The sequence below is a fragment of the Medicago sativa genome, chromosome 5 (genome assembly GCF_051527215.1).
Source record: "Medicago sativa cultivar Bolivia chromosome 5, Bolivia_mono, whole genome shotgun sequence".
Taxonomy (NCBI): Eukaryota; Viridiplantae; Streptophyta; class Magnoliopsida; order Fabales; family Fabaceae; genus Medicago; species Medicago sativa.
In genome coordinates, this window is record NC_140753.1 from 5507179 (window position 1) to 5528981 (window position 21803).

Here is a 21803-nt window from a genome sequence, read left to right on the forward strand (position 1 = left end):
TCTAAAAAGTGATTATAACACCAAACATAATTGCCTACACACATTTCCTTCTTATTTTGAATTCAAGCATCATTTTACTTATAAATATTTCACCAATAACATTATATATCAAAATAATCGATTTCATTTTAAATCAAGACCAGATAATAAATGAACCTTAATTTTGAAAGCGGGAATTTGGTCATACCATATTGATTTCTCAAAAGAAATAAAGCATGCTATTAATGAGGTTATTAATATAAACCTATCTCTAAAAATGAATATATTGCATATATAATCAAATTTTTATAGACTCAAAGTACCACTGACTAGTAATATTTGTATAAATACATACATCATCTGATCACTGTTATAAGTAAAAATTAACATTTTTAGATTCATTCATTAAATTATACACCCTCCGGTCACTATTATAAGTAAAAATCAACATTTTAGATTCATTGATTAAATGATGTAAATTTTTGCTTATAATAGTGATCTGAGGGTGTATATGTGATCTATAATAAAAATCATATACTACATCGTTAATTGAGTGAATCTAAAATATAAATTTTTGAACATGATAATAATGATCGAATAAGTATATTTAGGCACGCATCACTTAGCAATCACTTCATATAGATAGCACTACCACTACCCAAGTATATGAAGCACAGCCTAGAAGGCGGCCACGCATGTAAATTACGTTCCCTATAAACGGACGGTTGTCATACTGGAAGGGTGACATTTCTCCCTCCTTAAAGTTGCAATTTTCTTTCATGATCCAATTTCACCCCTTGAAAACCTACAAACAATTTATTAGTCCTTTAAATGTAAATTTATTAGTACTAAGTCAGCATTTTATCCGGCGTTGCGGCAATTATTCTCAGCCCATTTCAACCACAATAAATAAAGTCATAATATCATATGCAATGTAAATGTATCCATCCACTTCTTCTATCACATTCTTCCCATTTCCATCACGTTATTCCATTTCTTTCTTTTTTCACTTCTCATTTCCACCTCACTATTAAAATTATTTATTAAGAAAATTACTATATCTTTGTTTCTTACACACTGAACTCGGATCCGATCCCATCCCAAAATCTTAGTACTAATACAAATACACACATTAATATAAATAAATATATAATACTTTAATAATAATAATAAATATTGGCTTTGTAAGAAAGGACAATTGTGTTGTTGTTGCTGTTTCCTCTTCACTCTTCAACACAAAACCAAACCAAATCAAATCAAATCAAACCAACAGCAACACACTTCTTCTTCTGTTTCTTTCTTTCTTCACTCCTCACCTCAACATAAAGGAAAAAAACAGTTACAACAACAACAACTAATTACTTTCTTCTTTACACCTTCACCAATGTTCCTACATTACTAACCCAAAAAAAAAAAAAACAATGAGGGTTTTGGGTTTGTGTATGTAACCTTCCCAAACCTAACACCGAAGCTAAATCCAATACAAAGCTGAAATGGGTGTGAGTATAGGTAAGGCTTGGAGGTTAGGAGTATTATCAACGAACCTAGCTTTGTTACCAAACAACAAAAAGAAACAACAACAACAGCAGCAACATGTTTGTTCTCGAAAGAACAACATGACGATCTCGTGGTCTTTGGTTTGTGGTTTGATGCTTTTTGTTTTGGGTTTAATTTCGCTTCTTACTGGTCACATGCTTTCTGATCTTGAATGGTATTCTCATCGATTGGTTCACCCTACTTTTTACTCTAGATTGGTAATTAATTTATTAATCTTTCTATTTTTATTTTATTTTATTTGTGTTTAATTTAATGCTAATTATAAAATAGTTATTTTGATTTCTTTTAGGATGGGCATTACCGTGCACCAATTGATATATGGAAATCTAAATTGTCTAAATATTATTATGGATGCAGTGACAGAGGCCGCGATTATGCTCGTAAGTTTCTTAATCAAATTTTTAATTAGTGAATTTTAATTATAATTCTGTGTATATTCATAGTTGGTTTGTTTTGCTTGATTGTATATTTAGTTTTTTGAATGCATTACATTGTACTCTTATATTCATATCTTAATGCTTTTTTGTTTTAGTCCTACAAGTTTTTTCTTTTTTGTTTGGATTCGGTCCTTGCAAATTCGAAAACTGTTGTTTTTAGTCTCCAACGTCAGCTTATTGGGGGGGCACGTATGACGTCAAAGACTAAAAACAACAACCTCTGTATATGTAGGGACTAAACCCAGACAAAACAAACTTGCAGGGATTAAAACAAGAAAATGCTATAATTGCAGGGATTAAAATCATATTGAAACCTATTTCTATCACATTATTTGTAGAACTGCTAAATCTTCTGATTCTAAATATGTATGTATACTTGAGTATGAGCAAAACGAGTAGTGTCCTTGAAAGACTGCTGTATCGAGTGAAATGGGCATTGTACTCATATTGAATGTTTCATTTGTGGTGTGTTGTGTTAGTGGACTTGTGAATAGATTGAAGAGCTCCATTTTGTATTTTGGTTTGTTCATGAATAAATGATCTTCTTAAGAATGGGTTGAGTCATACACTAACTTTTCCATTTCTCACTTTCTTCTTTTCATAATCGGATAATATAGCTGCTGTGCGTGAGCAGATGTCGAATGGCTACTTGCTTATTGCAGCCAGTGGAGGATTGAATCAACAAAGAACTGGGGTAAGTAGGACATGATTTTGTGATATGCTATGTCATGAAATGAGACTTTTGATTATGACCGGACAATTATGATTCTTCATCCAGATAACAGATGCTGTAGTTGTTGCACGAATTCTTAATGCTACGCTGGTTGTACCTGAGTTGGATCATCATTCTTATTGGAAGGATGAGAGGTAATTGCAGATTCTTTCAAGCAGTCCATATAAGAATCAAGTTTAATGGTTCATTTAATGAGAACACTTTTGTTTGAAATTTGAATACAGTGACTTTATCAATATTTTCGATGTTGATTGGTTCATTTCTTATCTCGCAAAAGACGTCACTATTGTCAAAAGAGTTCCTGATAAGGTGATGAGATCAATGGAAAAACCCCCATATACAATGCGTGTCCCAAGGAAATCAGAACCCGATTATTATCTTGATCAAGTTTTGCCAATTCTTTTGAGACGACAGGTGTGGCCACTTGCTTGAAATTTTTATTTTAATGGATGTTTTGATTCACCAAATAACTGTCTTGATGAAACATAAGAACTTGGTTTTGGTCAATTGGCAGTGTTTTTGTGAATTTGGCTGTGGTAAGGTGATTGAGCAACTAACATTAAGGAGATGTTTCAGGTTGTACAATTGACGAAGTTTGACTTTAGACTTGCGAATCACCTTGATGACGAGCTACAAAAACTACGATGCCGTGTTAATTTCCATGCTTTGAGATTCACAAAACCTATTCAAGAACTTGGTCAAACAATTGTTACGAGAATGCAGAAGATGGCTCACCGTTTCATAGCAGTCCATTTGAGGTTTTTCTTTTCTGCACAACTTCCTTACAATGTTTTGAAATTGAATTAAAGTCATTTAATCATGTAAATAAATGTGAAATATTTGCGAGTATTTGTTTACTTATACTTTGGGTTTGTGGTGCTACTGAATGAGACCTCAAAATCAACTTTCTCGTGCAACTCAATAACAACACTACATTAATAACACATTTTCTTGTTTCATTCCAATGTTAGAAATAAGAGTTTGGGATGCGCAGGGGATCCTTTTTAATTGCAATTAACAATCTCTCATGATTCTTTTATTGCAGATTTGAACCAGATATGCTAGCCTTTTCAGGTTGTTATTTTGGTGGGGGAGAGAAAGAAAGAAATGAGCTTGGTGAAATCAGAAAAAGGTGGACAACATTACCAGTAAGACTACAATCCATTGACTTCTAATAATACAATCTTAACCATTCGACTAGCAAGAGTGTGGCATTTTGTCCTTTCTTAACAGTGCTGACTTTCTGAATGTCTAAACCTACACTGTTTCTTGAAACATAGCCTGATATGCATTCTAAGTAAAAATCAGGCTTAATAGCAGTTTTCGCCCCATAAGAAAAAAAAAAAAACTACAAAACCGCCCCCTAAGTTTTGCAACTGTAGCAGTTTTGGCCCCCCAAGTCCAAAAAAATTTAAAAAATAACACGTGGCACCTCACTTAGGGTGCCACGTCAGCGTAGACCGAGTCAAAATTGGCCTTGGGGGCCAAAACTGCCACAGGTGCAAAACTTAGGGGGCGGTTTTGTGGTTTTTTTTCTTAGGGGGCCAAAATCGCAACTTTGTGAAAGTTAGGGGGCTAAAACTGCTATTAAGCCTAAAAATTATTTTGCTATGCAATACTTCTTAAATTTGAAGCTAATTATTTATCTTTATGTTGATATGAAATGATTGAGTTGTTGCCTTGTGATAAAATAGGATTTGAGTCCAGATGGAGAAAGGAAGCGAGGGAAATGTCCTCTTACTCCTCAAGAAGTGGGTTTGATGTTACGCGCACTTGGTTTTACAAATGACACATACCTCTATGTTGCATCGGGAGAAATATATGGTGGGGACGAGACTATGCAGCCTCTCAAAGATCTTTTCCCTAACATCTATACAAAGGAGATGCTTGCTGATGAAGAGCTGAAACCTTTTCTTCCATTCTCATCCCGCCTAGCCGCTGTAGACTACATTGTTTGTGATGAAAGCGATGTATTTGTTACTAACAACAATGGCAACATGGCCAAGATTTTAGCTGGTCGAAGGTAAGAATACAAAACTACTATGGTGTCCTCCTTTTGTTCGTTTATTACATAAATGGGCTTTCTTGTTTTTTTAAATATCATTTAAACGCAATCAACAAAGGATTGTCCACATCTAGTAATGGAATAGCTAGAATCATAGTGATGATTATTCTGTTAGGAAGCGTGGTTACTATGCTGTATTATTGACTTTTGATTTATATTAGAAATAGGTGGGAGAGCGGTTAGCTGTGTGGTTTCGCTTGAATTTAGAAAAACTTGTTTATGTTCTGTTTATTCGCTGGCATTCTTCTATTCAGAAAAGGAATAAATTATAAAATCTAAGTTGTCGAAAGAAACAGAGTATATGATACAAAATTGTGTTAAATTGTTAAATAAGTTTGTATATTTTAGCTTTCGCCCACAATGCCCTCTGCCAAGGAGTGATGACCATTCTCCAAATGTGGTTTAGACCATAGGCACCTTCACTTCATAAAAGTAGCAAAACCCTGTTCAGAAATAAAATTGGACATGGTTGTGGACAGTAGAATAGGTGGGAATTGGATAACATTCAATACAAATCTTGTATGATATAAAGGCAACTACTTTCCTAATATTCAAACTGTAGAGTTTAAGCTAGACCTAATTAACGTTATAATCTAAAGTGAAAATTTGTTTTTCCAATAGTTAATAATTGAGGATATATAAATTTCCTTATTTACCATTCTTTTTCAACTTTGTCATTTACAATAAAGTGTTCTGAGTTGATTTGATTTTTCGTTGGCCAAAGCAAAAATTCCTATGAAAAGTATAACTTGTTACAGGGGTTTCTGTAAAGCTTGTATATGGAATTTGGTTTGGCTCTTTTTTATAAACAATAAATTCCAAACTTGATGCAAAAGTATGTATATCATAGATTCAGGTTCTTTTAAGTTGTCATGCACATGTGCTTCTGTGGGTTATTGTAATTAGTATCAATCACTTTTACTGCCTACTTTTTTTACCTCAACCTTTGATTTTTGGTTAAAAAGCCTTCTTTTAAACACTTCTCTTTGTTTATAATAGGAGATATATGGGTCACAAAAGAACAATTAGACCAAATGCAAAGAAGCTTAGCACACTTTTTGCGGGAAGGCATCAGATGGACTGGCATACCTTCGCCAGAAAGGTTAAGGCATGCCAAAGAGGATTCATGGGAGAGCCAGATGAGATGAGACCTGGACGAGATGACCATCACGAATTTCCCAGCTCTTGTGTTTGTGAGAGACCATATGTCGATGAAAAACTCGGTACAAAGATTGATACCTGACTGGCAGACTGCAAAAGATGAATCAATGTTCAAAGGAACTAGAAGGACCAGCACACGGTAAATTTAGGAACTTTGGACGATGGAGGTTATTGTGTGGGGAATTTTTTTGCTATGGATCCACCTCGCCCGCTAGCTTGTTTTCGACAGCAGAACATCAATTGACAAATGAAATGCCACAGTGCCTCCATTTTCACACTCCAATTGTAATTGTAAATCATCAGGAGGGTCTTAGGATAAATGGGTGGCTTAGTTTAGGCCCTAGAGACATCAATGCGTTGCCAAATGTTAATAGATAAATATAAATACATAAGCTTTGTGTAAATTACATTCAAGTTTATAGCTGTAGAACGTGATAGTGTTCTAGATAACCTCCAACAAAAAAATTGAATGACTTATTTTGTTCTATTTAAAAGAGCTTATCAACAAAATTCACACTCTTAAGTGCGAACAACTGAACAAGTGAGGTATTGTGGTATTTACGGGACATTGAAATACATATATTGATGGCATAAATGATTTGTGATTGAATTAAAGAGTTCCATATTCTTCACAAGGTATTGAATCTAAAAATTCATTTCAAAACTCAGATCTTAATAAATTTAACATATAAAATGGACAAATTAAATTTATTGGGTTACATAAATAAATGATGGGTCATGTTAACTTGTGCCCTAAGGGCATAGGTTAAGGAACTCAAAAAAAGCAACTTTGCATTGAAAAACATGATATTTTAACTTTTTAGAAGTTGACTACACGACTTTTGAGGCGTATATTTCTATAAAGAGCTCCTTAACATGTGCCCTAGAGGGCACAAGTTAACATTTGCCATAAATGATTGGTCATTGATGAGATTACATAAATGATTAGGATTGAATTTGCAAGACTAAATGTTTTGTATATCTAATCAAAATACACTATAATGTCACTTTTTTATATTAGTTTGTGAAACATCTCTACAAATATCTAATTAGATTTGTTTGAATGCACACAAAAAAAATGTTTACATTGTAAACACAGGAAAATTAATCTCGTTAAATTCTCAATTAAAAATAAGCTAAATTTGTCGACCAACTTAGATGCAAAAAAAAAAAAAAAAAACCAGCATTAATACTCTTGAAAATAGTTTGCTAGACATTTCGATTCTGACACAAATTAATGCTGGCCCTAGCAAAATTTTAAAAACAAGAGGAAGTAGAATCGGAGCTGTTGGAAGTCAATAAATAGCCAGAGGGCGTGCGACGAATCACGCATAAATTTGATCAACCTCTACAAACAAGGTAACTTTCATATACGGCACAGCCTACACAGCCACAAGACTAAAGGATCAAATCACATTTAAATAATAATACTAGATCAATATGACCAACCATCTATTGAGCTATAGTCTCTGCCTAAAACAAAGGAAACAAGAATTTCCATTCCTAGGTTTTCCCTATTATAAATTATAATTAAATATACAAATCTATGCTGGGTGTGTCGGTCATCTAATAACTGTACGGCATTGCAAACTCCTTCCAGTAGGTCAACTCTGGTGATTATTACCTGTTACAATTTACAGACAATCAGTTCGAATGCTAAAAGATAGACTAAACTCAACCAACAACAAAAGCACTTGTGGATGCTCACCCTTGGGAATATTACGATTATGCGAAACTGAAGGAATCTTTGAGACCATCAAAGAGCTCTGCAATCCTTCTAATAGCTGCCACAAGTCAAACACAGCATAAGATTAAAATGCGGGGTATATTATGGTTGAGGAGTGCTATGTACACTCTCTAACACTCCCTCTTCTATTTGGTGAAATCCATGTGAGTACCAGACTTTAGAAATGGGGTGAGACCAACATAGATTTCACCCAATAGAAGAGCGAGTGTTAGAAAGAGTGCTAAAAAGAGTGTTCCTAGCATTTCTCATTATGGGTTTACAAAGACGGTAAAAATGGACACACAATTAGGAAAAAGATTAAAAAAAGAATTTCATTTATCACAATTAGGAACAACCACTATCTATTATTAGTTATAGAAGCATAACATACTCTGGAAGTTGGCTGGATCCTGCGATTGGATCTCCGGGGCTCAAGGGCATCAGGTTCAGATGTTGATGTTGTGGGTTTGTCATTTAAAGCCTTTCCCCCACCACCCTTGCGCAGCTTATCACTGGCGGGTGCGAGTTTTCCCTTACTTGCTCTCGATGTGAATGTCCTCTTAGTAGGAAGAGTATTCGTCGAAGTTGCCTGTGATGAAAATACGATCGGTACTTGTGTCGCTCCATCAGTTGTAGAGTAGGGTGCTCTCTCCACCTGACTTTCACTCTGTGAAGCATTCTTCGTATGATTTGAAGAATCTTTGTTCATTTCTGTGTTGGATACAGAGGTGTTTCTTGGTGGGTTCACTCTACCCAAAACACCCGGTGGTTTTCCAAATTTAGTCTTGGGCTTGGAGTCAGCTCCAAGTTTCTCCTTAGAATCATTTTTGGAACTATTTCTCCATCCTCGGAGTTCTGAACCTTGAGGCATTGAAAAATTTGCAATTTTAACCGAATCATTTTTATCGTTAACCTTGCTGCTCCCATGTGCAACATAGTGCTTGCTTACTTCCATAAATTTCCTTTTCTTCCCAGGTTTAGGAACTCCAAAAATCACTTTTGACCCTTCTTTTTGAAGACCAGACCTCACCTGTCTCTGTGGGTCCTGCTTGCTTTCATTTGTGCTGCTCTTACCAATGTTAAACACTTTCTCATTTTCAGTCAAATTAAGCGATCTCATTTCATCAGGATTTGCAGACTCTGCAGCATCAATATTTTTTGACATCTTGTCTTTCCCTTTCACCTCTACTGCATTACTACCCAGCTTTGGTCGCTTTTCATGCGGTGTATCACCCTGTATACAAAATTGTAAAACTTAGCACAGACAGACAAGCATGCAGCTGGGACATCATGAGAAGTTGAAACAGAGTACCTTGTGTGTAGAACTGTCTTTTGCTCCCACCTTGGAAAATTCAAGCCATTGCCCGTCCCTCCAAATAAGGGATGGGCGGAGATTCCAAGCTCTAAGAACCGATGTTTCTCCACTAGCTACAAAAAACCAATCAGTTTGTTATTTCCAAAATAAGGTGCTAACTTGCTTTAGTTTGGTAAAATAAACTGGGCCTGACAAAAAAAATGTTTTATCAAATCAAAGAATATACATACCAGGAATATGGACAGTTAAAGTTGTTTCATCTTTCTTATTCTTTTCTGTGATTACTCCTTCCCGCCAGCTGATAACAAAACTATCACGTTAGGAAACTCCATAGTGACGATATTATATTGTATATACATAAATACTCCCTTTGTCCCTAGTTATAAGCATCCATTGAGAAAAAAATGTGTCCCTAAATATAAGCTCTTTCAATTTCCTAGATGCATTTATTGTTACTTCCTAGATGCATTTCTTAATCTATGTGAAATTTGCAATGAGGGCTTATATTAAGGGATGGAGGGAGTAATAAGGTGAGAGTGTATTGAAGCAGTTGCCGTTAAAGGATACCTTTCTTGTATCCATGCGTCAACCCTATCCCCAACAGACCATGCATAATCTCCCATAGCTGCTCTGCGTCTCTTTCTCGTTCCTTCATGTTGCAAACTAGTCAGAGGGCGAGCAGTGCGTATTCTGGGTGGTTTGTCTCCTTCACATTCAAGTGAAACCCATTCCTTTAAAGGCCCTGCAAGGGAAACAGTATCTTTTCTTAATTTCATAATGAATGAATACTAACGAATACACAAAAGAAAAAGATACCAATTAAAAAAAGGGCCGACAGGTCAATAGCATTGAGATGTTTACAGCAGGCCATGGGAGATAACACAAACATCTATTTTATAAACACCTTTTTCTTATTATTAATCCAAAATGAACAAAATCTATTTTCATAGCCCTCATTGTAAATGAAAGGGTAAATTACACTTTTATCCTACGAAAGAACCTTGAATTATACACTCATCCCCTCTAAAATCAAAATCTACACTTCTCTCCTTTGATATGTAAATATGTACTGCACTTCAATCTGTTTTAACATGAATGAGCAATTTAATGGTGGGGAATGACTCTGAATGATAACCTCGGTTGAATTTCTCTACAATTTCCAATGTCGTTGATAACTAATTTGTAACACGTTATTTTTATTGCTTTACAAACTTCTAACAATTTGTTAAAAACTTTTTTTTAATTGTTCGGTGGTTGATAAGAGTTCAAGTTTCAAAACTATACTTTATATAGTTCTATCACAACATTTACAGTCAGGCCATGGAAGACAACATGAACATATTATAACCACCTACATTTCAATGATGTATTCACAAATGCATAAAATCTATTTCTAAAGCCCCAATTATAAAATAATTACTTATGACAAGCAAATTCATAACAAATACCAGCAAGTCAGTTTATATAGTTTTGAAACATTTCCATTCCATTGATCTCCTTTAGAAAAATCCTCCTAAATGTACAGAGACACGAGCCAAATCAACAATCCATTGGCTTTTCTATGAATAGTTGGAAATGCAGTCACGCACATCAATAAGATATTTCCAATCATCAAAGTACAAGCACGTATAAGCTTGACTAACCTTCAACAGCGCCAAGCGAAGTGTAGCATACATAAGCTTTACCATCTTTCAAGCTTAAAATATTGCCCATGAACCATGCAGCTTTATGACCTTCCTCATCTTTGAAGACCTGATACATATGATAGCTTCAGTTTACTATCTATGAAAATTATAATCCAAAAGCAACAACAATCAACAAAACCTTTTTCACTAGGTGAGGTTCACCAAAAATCTAACTTAAAAGCAACAAATTAATTTTCAAAGTTGTAAAGAATACATGTGAAATTTGATTAATGGTAATCATCATTCGTCATCAAAGATGATACTAGAAAAATGAAGCCATTGGCATTAACCTGGTTACTTTCACTGGTTCAAGTTGAAAAAGAAATAAAGGACAACGAAAACAACCTCTACAAGTGAGCCCTCCTTGAAGGTATTTTCTTCAAGATTTTCAGATCCATTCCTAACAGTGAAAGACGGATCCTGTGTTTCAGACTCAGATCCAAGAACCATGTCAACAGGCTTGACTAAATCAGAAACAGTGCGTGCCTGCTGTCCTCTTGTATTCTTTTCATTGATCATGATAGAATCTGAAATTCCACTAGATGGAATGTCTCTGTTTTCTGCATGAGAAGTTTCAGGAATATCGCTGACCATGTCAATGTTCACCAGATCTCTGGTCATGTCTTTCAATAATCCAACTTCCCGAGAAGACTCCCGGGATGCTTTCCAACATCCTCCTGGGCCAGCTTCTATCAATTCAATTAATGGCAAAGGATCACCCATAGTTACAATCTTTCCTGCTTGAGATACAGCCTCTGCTGCAAGCTCAGCAGCCTTTAAAATAGCATCCATATTTTCAGCTCTCTTGGTGGCAGCTGAAGCTGCTTCCACTCTCCTCCTAATAGCCTCCTTTGCAGCAACAATAAAAGAACCAGGGCTATTGGGGCCATTAGCACCCTTCAAAATGGAAGCAGGTGTAGCTTGTCCTAAGTTACTAGTACCCTCAGAAAGGAAAGTATTGTTACCTTGGCTGGTATTTTCATAGCCAGATGAAATCAAGGCTTCATCAGCCATCAATTTTGCTTGAAATGCAGCATTCGATGCAACATTAGCAGCGGCAGCTGCTGCCTTTGCAACAGCTGCAGCAGCAGCGACGGCCACTGCTGCAGAAGCTAATTTGGCCTCAATATCCGACATAAATCCAGAATTTTTATGCTTATCCAACTGATTCCATAACTCTAGGCTATGATTCACTGCAGCAGCCGAAAGAGCAGAAGCTTCCTCTGCATGTACCCTAGCCTCCTTAACTTTCATAAGAGACTCATCCGACAGAATCCTCTTCTCGACAGTCTGATCGTTTTTGGGTTGATCAGCTAGAGGAGATACAGACACAACTGATTTTTCAACACTAGACATTGGCACATTGCCAACAGGGGTCGCAGCAGAAACAGAAGTAGATGCACGGCTAGCGACAGCTGGAGTCAGAGACTGCAAAAGCTTCTGACCATGATCCTCAGATAGCACCTCCTTTTTCCGCTTTTTGGCCTTCGGACCTGAAGATTGCTGAGCAGGTGGTACTGTCACGTTGTTTGCATCAAGCTGCGAAGCAGTCCCAACAAAAGTACTTTGTAAGCCTGAACTGGAGGCAGGAGGACCAGGAGTAACATCTTTTATGCTTGAGGAAGGAGGCAAAGATCCCTTAACTGAAGCTAACTTAATTGTATCTGAGGAAGGTGATGCAGAAAGATGGGTGCTGTTGTCAGGCGCTGGAGTTGGAGAACCAATCCATGGTCCACGAAGAGGGGCTTGGGATATCCAAGAAGTGCTATGCCCAAGAAAATTTCTCGGAGATGGAGACTGATAAGGATGCAATGGAGTAAGTGCCTGGGAATAATCCACAACAGAACCTCTTGCAAGAGCACTAGATTGCAGGGAATCAGCAGAGAGAGTTGGTAGGCTCCAAAGAGGAGATGATAGAGGTATTAGAGGGTTAGCTATAGTTGGAGTAGCCTTGCTGCTAGCTCTACCAAGAGGCGAAGAGATACCTTTACCTTGAAGTACACTTTGCTTCACTGTCGAATCAGATGTTCTAGCAGCTGCAGATATCAATTATAAAGTTAAACAATCACGTCAAATAATCAAACCAGCAAAAAAACAATACGTGGAAAAAAATCATAAAAAATACCAGATCTTGACTGTAGAGGTGTTTCTGGGGTATTAGGATGAGATTTTTGACTACGCTGCCTTTCCATGCAGACACGCCAGACATTCTCCCACAGGTTCCTTCCACCATCTAACAACACAATGTCTAGGAACTCAATATCTTGTTTAAAAAACAAAGAAAAGAAAAAAAAGCCATATGCAAGTAATTCACAATAAACACATAAAATTAACCTGTCCCCCCATAAGCTGATATCATATGTGCCTCATCCGGTGTTGTGCCTTGACTGCAACAAGTAGAAGCAATAATTAGGACAATTGATTATCATGCCAGAAAATTTAGAAAATTAACAGCTACATCATGCAGATCTAAATGTCTCCCATGCACCTTGGACTCTGATAATATTGTGACTGAACAAATAACAGGTTTAAACATACCAATTATAACAAAAGGCAAAAAATACAATCAGCTATGATTCTCTATTTTTCTAATTAGCCATCAGATTATGCGAGAGAGCGATGTTAGGTGAGATCTCGTATCGGAAATAGGTGAAGAAATGCAGAATTGGTGATTTGCAACTACATGCACACATTACATTAGTATCCACTATGATTAAATAGCATCCAACAAAATCAACATTTGAACTCACATCAATGCTCCATAGACAAGGATCTGTGCACGTAATTGTACTTGTTGCAGATCTGAGAAAGGCTGATGAAACAAGATAGGTGAAGAAGCAGAAGTGTTCAAATCTGGAAGGCTAGATGTTGAAGTATTTACAAGAGAATATGCCTTTGCACTATTGGAATCAATGTGCCCATACTGTTGCACCTCATTTGATTGCATCAGCTTGAAACCGGGAGATGGGCTAAGGGAAACTTTGGTTGATTTATCGCCTTTTTCAGACGCAGGACTTGCATTTTTCATACGACCACCTCTTCTAGCAGGTTCCTTTCCAGTTGCCTTATTAGATGATTGCCTAGCTTTGCGCTTAGGCGTAGCTTTAGACGCACTATGAGCTACTCCTCCATCTGAAATTTGTGGACTTCCATGGGAGATATTTGCTACAGTTTTTGTTTTTGATGGACCTAGCCCAGATGTTGAAGGAGATTCTGCCAAAGCCTTCAATAATGAAACAGAGGAAGAAAAAAAAATGTAAAAGAAGTCTATAAGATAATTTGTCATTCATAACGAAAATAACAAAAAAAATAAAAATCATCCAAGCATTTCACAAAATGATGAACCTTATAATAAAACCGCTTGTAATTTCCCAAAGAAAATCAATCGTGAAATATAAGTAATAAATAAAATACTATTCAGAATTACGGATAAGAATTTATTGGCTTGGATTATAAACAGCAAGACTTACTATTGATGCATTGTTGGTTGCGATAACAGGGGCTGATTGTCTCTTGCCAACATCTGTATCCAAATCCACAATGTCCTTTTTGAATAAATCAACGGCTACAAAATTTATCTCAGGAGTTGAGCTTCTCTCATCTTTAGATGCAGTATTCCTCTTTATAACTTGAGCAGTAGACATTGTATTACGTGCACCAGTATTTTTTAAATCAGATTCTGGGGGATTCCGATTAGCAGAAGCCATACCTCGACTCTCGTCCTTTTCAGTTTGAGAAGGGCTTCTGAATGTACTAGAGGGACTGCAACTACTATTGGCAGGAAGGGTTCCAGTCTCAGGTAGCTCAACACAAGAGTCGGGCAAAGGAGCAGAAGATGTGAAGTCTTTGTTCCCAAGTAAAACGTCACCTACAAGCAAGTAGAAAGTTAAATCATGTAATTCATATGGAAATGAATAAATACGATGATAGAAAGAACATGACACGCACATTACAAACAAAATAACTCAGCATAAGATGAAACTAAATCATGACAAGGTTGTTTATAGCCATTGGTAAGGGTTGCAAATTACAATGTGGCAGTTATAGACTTGTTTTTAGTCCATAGACATTTAACTAATAGGTTTGTTTCTCTATCCTCTTTGTGGGTTTCCGCTCGTAGGAGTTTTATAATCTCATGTTCAAAGAGATAACCTGCTGAATTTCTCTTTTTTTAAGAGGTCTCCATACCTTCCAGAACTATACACTTCTTTCCTATCCTAATTAATTTTTTTTTTGAATAAAAAATAATATATAACACCTTACATGTTGACCCTTTTGCAAATTGGTGCATGACTTTTTTTTGAAAACTCAAATTGGTGCATGACTATCTTAAAATCTTCTATTTAATCCTTAAACTGTAACTTTTTCATCAATCAGTCCTGTCCAAATATTATCAAACCATGGATGTACTTGCAATTTGAAAAAATAAACAAAGAATAAAAAAAAAATACTAATATGTATTATGTACTGACATATTAATAAATGAGTCAAACAAAATATTTAAAAAAAAAAGGAAGTTAAAAAAAATTAAAATAAATAAAATAAAATCAAACCCTAAAAACCGTAGTCATTTAAAATAATATTTAAATGAAAAGTTAAATAAATAATAAATTGTAGTTATTTTATTTAAATTATTATATATGACTACTAGTTTTAGATTTCGTTGTTTATTTATAATTATCAAAATAAGCAATTTGATGGACAGTACAAATATCATAGAATAGGAAGTTATGATCGTGTATGTGTTACATGACAAGTCTGTTAAAAGGTTAACAATAACTGAATGGAAGGACCGATTAGCTGAATATCCATATTTCAGGAACTAAAAATGAGGGTTTAAAGTTCACAGTGCCAATTCTGAACAAGATCAGAGTTCAGTGTTTATATACTCTTTAACCTAATAAACTCATAGGTAAATAGCATCATGATATGAAGGGGTTTAGTGCATATCATGATGGTCTTGGGCATATGAAAAATTATTGAATTTTCAATAGCATGAGAAAAGAGTTACCTATTCTTACTTTGCATGGCAACAAGAAATTATGGGAAATCTCTTCAACATGACATTTAATGAATGAATACATAAAAGAAGTGTTCCTTTAAGTTGTACGCAAAAATCAGACAGACAGTAATTTGATTATATACACAAGTTAATAATCAAATCATTCATAACAAAACTTGAGAAATTTGAATAGTTGACACCATTTATTATATATGCTTTCTCCGTGATCAGGTAGTAACACATCAACCTCATACCAAAATACATAACTTGAAAGTGGACAAGACAGGATTAGTGGTTACCTAATTCTTTCGAGGACGACTTTTCATGAACCTCTTGTAAAGTCTCCTTATCATCCTTAATAACAGAAATTATGACACCGTCACCCTGTTTCTCTGATGATTCACATAGAACTGGAGGCATACTAATATCTTTTGTGCATTCCTCGGTAACCTTCTCATTTGTTGTTCTTTGCGGTTCCCCAATTTTTGCAGCACCATGAGTCCCAACATCAGGCGTACCGTCACTTGCTATGTCACATATCAAATGTCCGGTAGTACCAGAAGGATGAAGTTTTTCTGCTTCCTTAACAGGACACGGAGCAGTTTCCTGTTCAGAAGACCCAACAAGAGCAGATATTCCAGCTTCCTCTGTTACTGTCATGTCACATTTCAAATGTCCAGTAGTACCAGAAGGATGAAGTTTTTCTGTTTCCTTAACAGGACAAGGAGCAGTTTCCTGTTCAGAAGACCCGACAAGAGCCGATATTCCAGCTTTCTCTGTTATTGTCATTTCAATTTCTTCTTTTCCCTTGGCAGAAGGTGATTCAACGGTAGTTACCCTTTGAATATCGTTGTCACCAGTCGCTTGATGAATTGAAACAACTTCACTAGGAGGTGGATCATTCATTATCTCACAGGATGTCAAACTAGTATTTTCTGAAATAATTTGCGATGCTGAAAATAAGATGAAAATAAACCTTAAATTAGGATTATAAATTCAATCCTAAGGTCCAGCTTTATTTCTGAAGCAATTGTATTAAGTAAATTTGATCCAGAATCAGCGCATCAGTATGGTAACTATGGTTTTTCCAATGTAGTTAAGTTCTTAACATTTTTTCAAATATGGTTCAATAATGGTGCAACACTTAAGAGTCGGTGTAACAAGATAAATCTAATCTAATAAAATAATATACCTGAATTATTGGCAGGTTTGACGTTGATCGATACAGTGGAAGTTGTCAACTCAGATTCCATGCTACCTGCACTAAGAGGCGATGAAACAACTCCCTTATCGCCAAGATGGGATTGGGCAACATCAAAATGCATTTGGCTAGAATCAGAAAGAATCTTTGTATTCTCTTCATCATTGACAGAAACATCTTGGTCAAATTTTTCTGGGTCACTTTGCGTATCAGGTTCCTTGTTTACACATGTTTGAGTCGATTCACCCACAATGGAAGAGTTTCTTGAAGAAGCCACCAAACTGAAACCGGAAAAACCTCCAACCCTGTTGTCATTATTTCCTTCACTAACAATAGAAATGCTATTTTCCTCTGCAGGAAACATAGATGACTCCAACTTGCTAGATAAAATCCCTGAATCCATGTGGTCACCACCAGTGTTTAATGAAATATTTTCCTTAAAAACATTGCTCGCACTGTAAGTTTTGTTCTCAATGACATCCACAGTTTGCTGGAGATTGGGACAAATTCCATGACTGGACATGCTATCCTCAATCACCTGCCGGGCAGAGAAAGAATCATCTTTAACTGAAACCTTTGGTGATATGCAAGTATCTGGTACAGACTGATCCTCCATTGCCACATCTTTAACTAAGTTTTCACTTGCATTTTCCTGAGACAGATCACGGGAACATATGTCTTCACTGCATCTTTCTTCTTTCTGCATGTCAGAAACTGCAACGGTTCCTATTCCCATGGAATCCTCTAAACTACTTAACCCGGTCTCAGGTCCTTTCACTACACTCCCTCCTTCTAAAGAGTCTTGTGGGGGTGTTGAAAAAAGAGATTTATCCGGATGATGTGCATCAACACTAGCTGCATTTTGATCCAGAGTCTGTGTGTCTACAACAGCTTCCTCCTTCATCATAGAAGATTCCACATTTTGATTATTAGTTTGTGCTTGTTGTGATCCTTGTTGCTCATCAACCATATTTTGCATGGATGATTCAGTAATATTAGTTTCCGCCACGAGTGCTGATGAATCATGAGCTTCACCATGACCCGAGACATCAGCCACAGTCTCAACTTCGCTTTGGTTACTAATGTTACTTTTATCATTGGTAAAGAGAGTTGGACTACCCTCAGACATAGGCAGGTCAATGTTTTGCAGAGATGATTCAGTAATATTAGTTTCCACCACAAGTGCTGATGAATCGTGAGTTTCGCCATGATCTGAGACATCAGCCACAGTCTCAACTTCTCTTTGGTTAGTAATGTTGCTTTTATCATTTGTAAAGAGAGTTGGACTACCCTCAGCCATAGGTAAGTCAATATTTTGGAACATGTCATTTGGTTCCGGAATACGTGAACTTCCATCGAAGGAAAATTCACCATCATGACTTTGGGAAATTCCAGTCTGAGACTGCTCCATTCCTACATGCTTCTTCAATCCAGAAAAACTTGTATGTGTATCAAAAGGTGGCTGTAAATCTGTAACATTATTATTAAATTCATTTCTATCACCGGGTTTAGGATTGGAGTCCATTTGCTTAGCTAAGCAGGCCAGTTCATCACAAGCACCTGATTCCCGAATAACAGTTTGCCTAGGAATATACTCCCCCTGTCCAACAGATTTCAAGAGCATTTCAACAGACTCTGAGGAAGCAGCCTCGGACCACACATTGCCATACCTTGATATAGAGCAAGATCCAGCAGCAGTTGAATTGAACTCTATGTTACTACCCGCACGGGAAAATGTGTCGTCAATCCACTGGTTATCTTCGTTACTTTCAATGCCAAGAAAAACTTCAGTCTCAACCAAACTATCAAATCTTAAATTCGATTGAAGGCTTTCGTCAAAATCAAACTTAGGGAGAGCATATACTGGAGGAAATTTGGTGTTCCCTTCACCAGCTAAATGAAGATTCTGGCTTTCAAAATCACTATCATCATAATCCATGGGTGAATCCCTAAAGCAAATAAGTTTGTTAGAATAAGATAAACACCCAGAATAGTGTTCAAACTTGATATAGTTATATGCATGCATGAATGAGTAGGAACATGTGCACAGAGACACATACAAAAGCAGCAAAGTTATTCAAATTAAAAAATTGTCGTCTTGCTTGTCTGACAACAATTTACCACTCAAATACAAAGCAAGAAAACGCATAACCTAAATTTAACGAAGGGGAGAAAAACTTGTGTTTTTCAGCAATTAATAGCTACCCCACAATTCCAATTTTCAAAGCTTCCATCAAATATGTACATATTACCTAGCATAGCTTAATAAGAGAAAAACCATATATTATATTCAAAACAATTGTGGTTACCAGACACTGATATAGCTATCTAATATTCTAATCGACAACCGATGCACTTTGGAGGATGGGACACAAGAGAACAAAGCCATTGATTGACTGTCTAGTGATCGGACAAATCATTTGGAACTATTATGTGGAAGAAAAAAAAAATCATAAAAAATAAACCTAGATAATTGAAAAACTCGTTATTTTGATTTCATAAATCATTCAGATGGGCTAATCCTCAGCCACCGTGGTATATACTGAGAAAGCTTCTACGATGAAGAAGTACTAGAAACATCCAGTGGCTTCTAAACATTTGACGGCTTCTTCATTAGCCTCGTCTCATTCAAAAAAACGTCAGGTTTGAAAAAAAAACGATTAGACTAAACAACTCTTAAAAAAAATCTGCAACTAATCCCAAAAAACAAACAGCAAGTTTCAAATAAATATTGGATCAAGCAATTCTTATAAAAAAAAAGATCTGGACCTAAGTGGAGTGTTTCGACTCAAGTAAGAAATCTCACAAACACATGCACAACATTCTCCCCTTCACAAAAAATTGATAAAAAACCAAGTTATAACAACGACTATAATAAAATAAACTTAAAATTAACCTGTAGACTAGACAACAAAGAGAAATGGAATAACTAGTGTTTCAACAGAGCACCGCACTCAACTTAATACAAATCTTTATTTACCGGCATAGACAAAAATTGAGCTGCTAGAAATGAGTCGGGCCTGACGGGCCGGCCCATGAGCCGACATCAATCAATTTTAAATCTAGAACCAATCATAATAAAAATTAACAATATAAATCTAATCTAAGATATACTTTGAGATACTCTAATACTGAGTATAATATAAAATACACTAAAATATTTTATAATGTTCTAACATACTAACATTTAGGAACAAAGTGATCATTTTTCGAATAAAAATGACAAATTGAAATGAAAATAAGAAAAATCATTAACCCTAAATCATACAAAAAAAAAATAAAAAACAAAATTAAGAACCTAGAGTCAGACATGAACAGTACCAGAAGAAGTAAGGCTAGAGACGCTACCTCCCTCCATTCGGCGATGAAATCCACACTGTTGATCTCACCAATTCCTCAATCGTACAGTCATCTACGATTCTATCAACAAAAAAAAAAATCAATTCATGACTGTAATTTCAACATCACAAATAAAAAATGGAACAAAAATGAAATGAAACTCACCGGTGAGATTCGAGTTTTTGCAGATTGAATTAGGAATTAGGGTTCAGACGAGAGTGGGGGGGTGTGAAAGTGAAACTGGAAGTTAGCAAGTGAGTTTTGTTGTTTGGATGAGAATGAGAATGAGAAAGAAAAAAAGTACTTACACGAATTTTGTTGTTTTGCAAAGGATGTGATAGGAATCAAAATATTTTAAAAAAGTGGTTTTATTCTTAAATAGTTTAGATCCAATGGTTATAAGGGTGACGTTGTGACACGTGGATGGTGTTGATTTGTTAGTGGAAAGTAGTATCAACTATCTAGGGTTATAGGAGAAAACCGCTATTTTTGGAAATATAGCGTCACCTTTTACACATGATTGGTTATTTAAGAAGAAATGAAGGGTAAATATGTCAAATACGTGTCGAGTTTGATGGAGATGGCGTGATCCAAGCGCTGATAGAGATTTCGATATTAAAATCAGGGAATTTCCTTTTCTTTTATTTTTGACAAGAATAAGGGAATTTTGTCAAAAAAGGACAAGAATATAGGAATTTTTCATTTTGACAGAATTATTTCAATTTTTTTAATTTATGAAAAATAATTTTAACTCTTAGTCAAAAATTTAAATTTAATTCTATAAACATTAATGAATTTATATTTATCAAAGAATCATCTAGAATGATAAAATTATAAAAGTCAAATAGAGATTACAATAAAATAAAGACATATACTACCCACACCCCAAATAATCCAAGTTACACCCCAAAGTTACTAATATACCATTTATTCATGTTCACTGCACATTAATTAGGTATACGTAAATTCAGTTTACATAGTGTATGTAAACTCAGTTTACGTAGTGTATGTAAATTCAGTTCACATGAGTTAAGTAAACTGAGTTTACATACACTACGTAAACTGAGTTTACATACACTATGTAAACTGAATTTACATAAGTAAGTTAAGACTGAGTTTTTAGTTCATGTAAACTGAGTTTACGTAGTTTATGTAAACTGAGTTTACATACACCAAGTAAACTGAGTTTAGGTGTATGTTATTCCTTTTTAGAATATGTACGTAAACTAAATTCACGTGAGACTTATATGTAAACTTAAATTATGTTACCCTTCTACGTAAACTTAAATCAAACAAATCGATGTCGATAGACAAACGTGAAATTAACAACAACTATAAACATCCATGGTAAAATTAACAACATCGAATAAATCATAGAGCAAACGATAAATAGAAACTCGAAGAAATTTATGAAATTCTCTTACTTGTATTAATCGAGTACGTATCAATGGAAGAGATGTTGATTCAATTGACAATTTTAGTAGGTATTGATTGCATATCCATGGTGGTTTGTGGGTTAAAAAGGGGTGAGGGTTCAGAATGATAATAAAAGAAGGGTTTTTCGAAAGAAGGGTTTTTAGAAATTTAGATGAAGAGGGCAATT

General features: G+C 35.5%; 2 protein-coding genes across 3 annotated transcripts; one reads left to right on the top strand and one right to left on the bottom strand.

Moving 5' to 3' along the window:
* The first annotated feature begins 1204 nt into the window (after window positions 1–1204).
* On the top strand, window positions 1205–6426 carry LOC146919445 (O-fucosyltransferase 29-like). The gene is made up of 9 exons (XM_085712789.1): window positions 1205–1733; window positions 1826–1916; window positions 2591–2667; window positions 2752–2840; window positions 2931–3120; window positions 3283–3464; window positions 3752–3854; window positions 4401–4729; window positions 5771–6426. The coding sequence occupies exons 1-9, from the start codon at window positions 1473–1475 to the stop codon at window positions 6012–6014; spliced, it is 1566 nt and encodes a 521-aa protein (XP_085568915.1). The 5' UTR covers window positions 1205–1472; the 3' UTR covers window positions 6015–6426.
* A 792-nt stretch (window positions 6427–7218) lies between these two features.
* Window positions 7219–20486, bottom strand: LOC146919446 (protein SWOLLEN 1-like). Of its 2 annotated transcripts, none has more exons than XM_085712804.1 (16): window positions 20366–20486; window positions 20210–20281; window positions 16853–18810; window positions 15960–16613; window positions 14129–14526; window positions 13409–13881; window positions 12993–13045; window positions 12784–12891; window positions 11004–12694; window positions 10617–10725; window positions 9541–9715; window positions 9204–9271; window positions 8971–9086; window positions 8050–8892; window positions 7641–7716; window positions 7219–7556 (listed from the first exon to the last, which is right to left on the bottom strand). In XM_085712804.1, the coding sequence occupies exons 3-16, from the start codon at window positions 18798–18800 to the stop codon at window positions 7537–7539; spliced, it is 6732 nt and encodes a 2243-aa protein (XP_085568930.1). In that variant the 5' UTR covers window positions 18801–18810; window positions 20210–20281; window positions 20366–20486; the 3' UTR covers window positions 7219–7536. The 2 variants fall into 2 exon arrangements, with proteins under 2 accessions (XP_085568930.1, XP_085568929.1); XM_085712803.1 differs by having other exon boundaries at window positions 20183–20281.
* Window positions 20487–21803: the final 1317 nt, after the last annotated feature.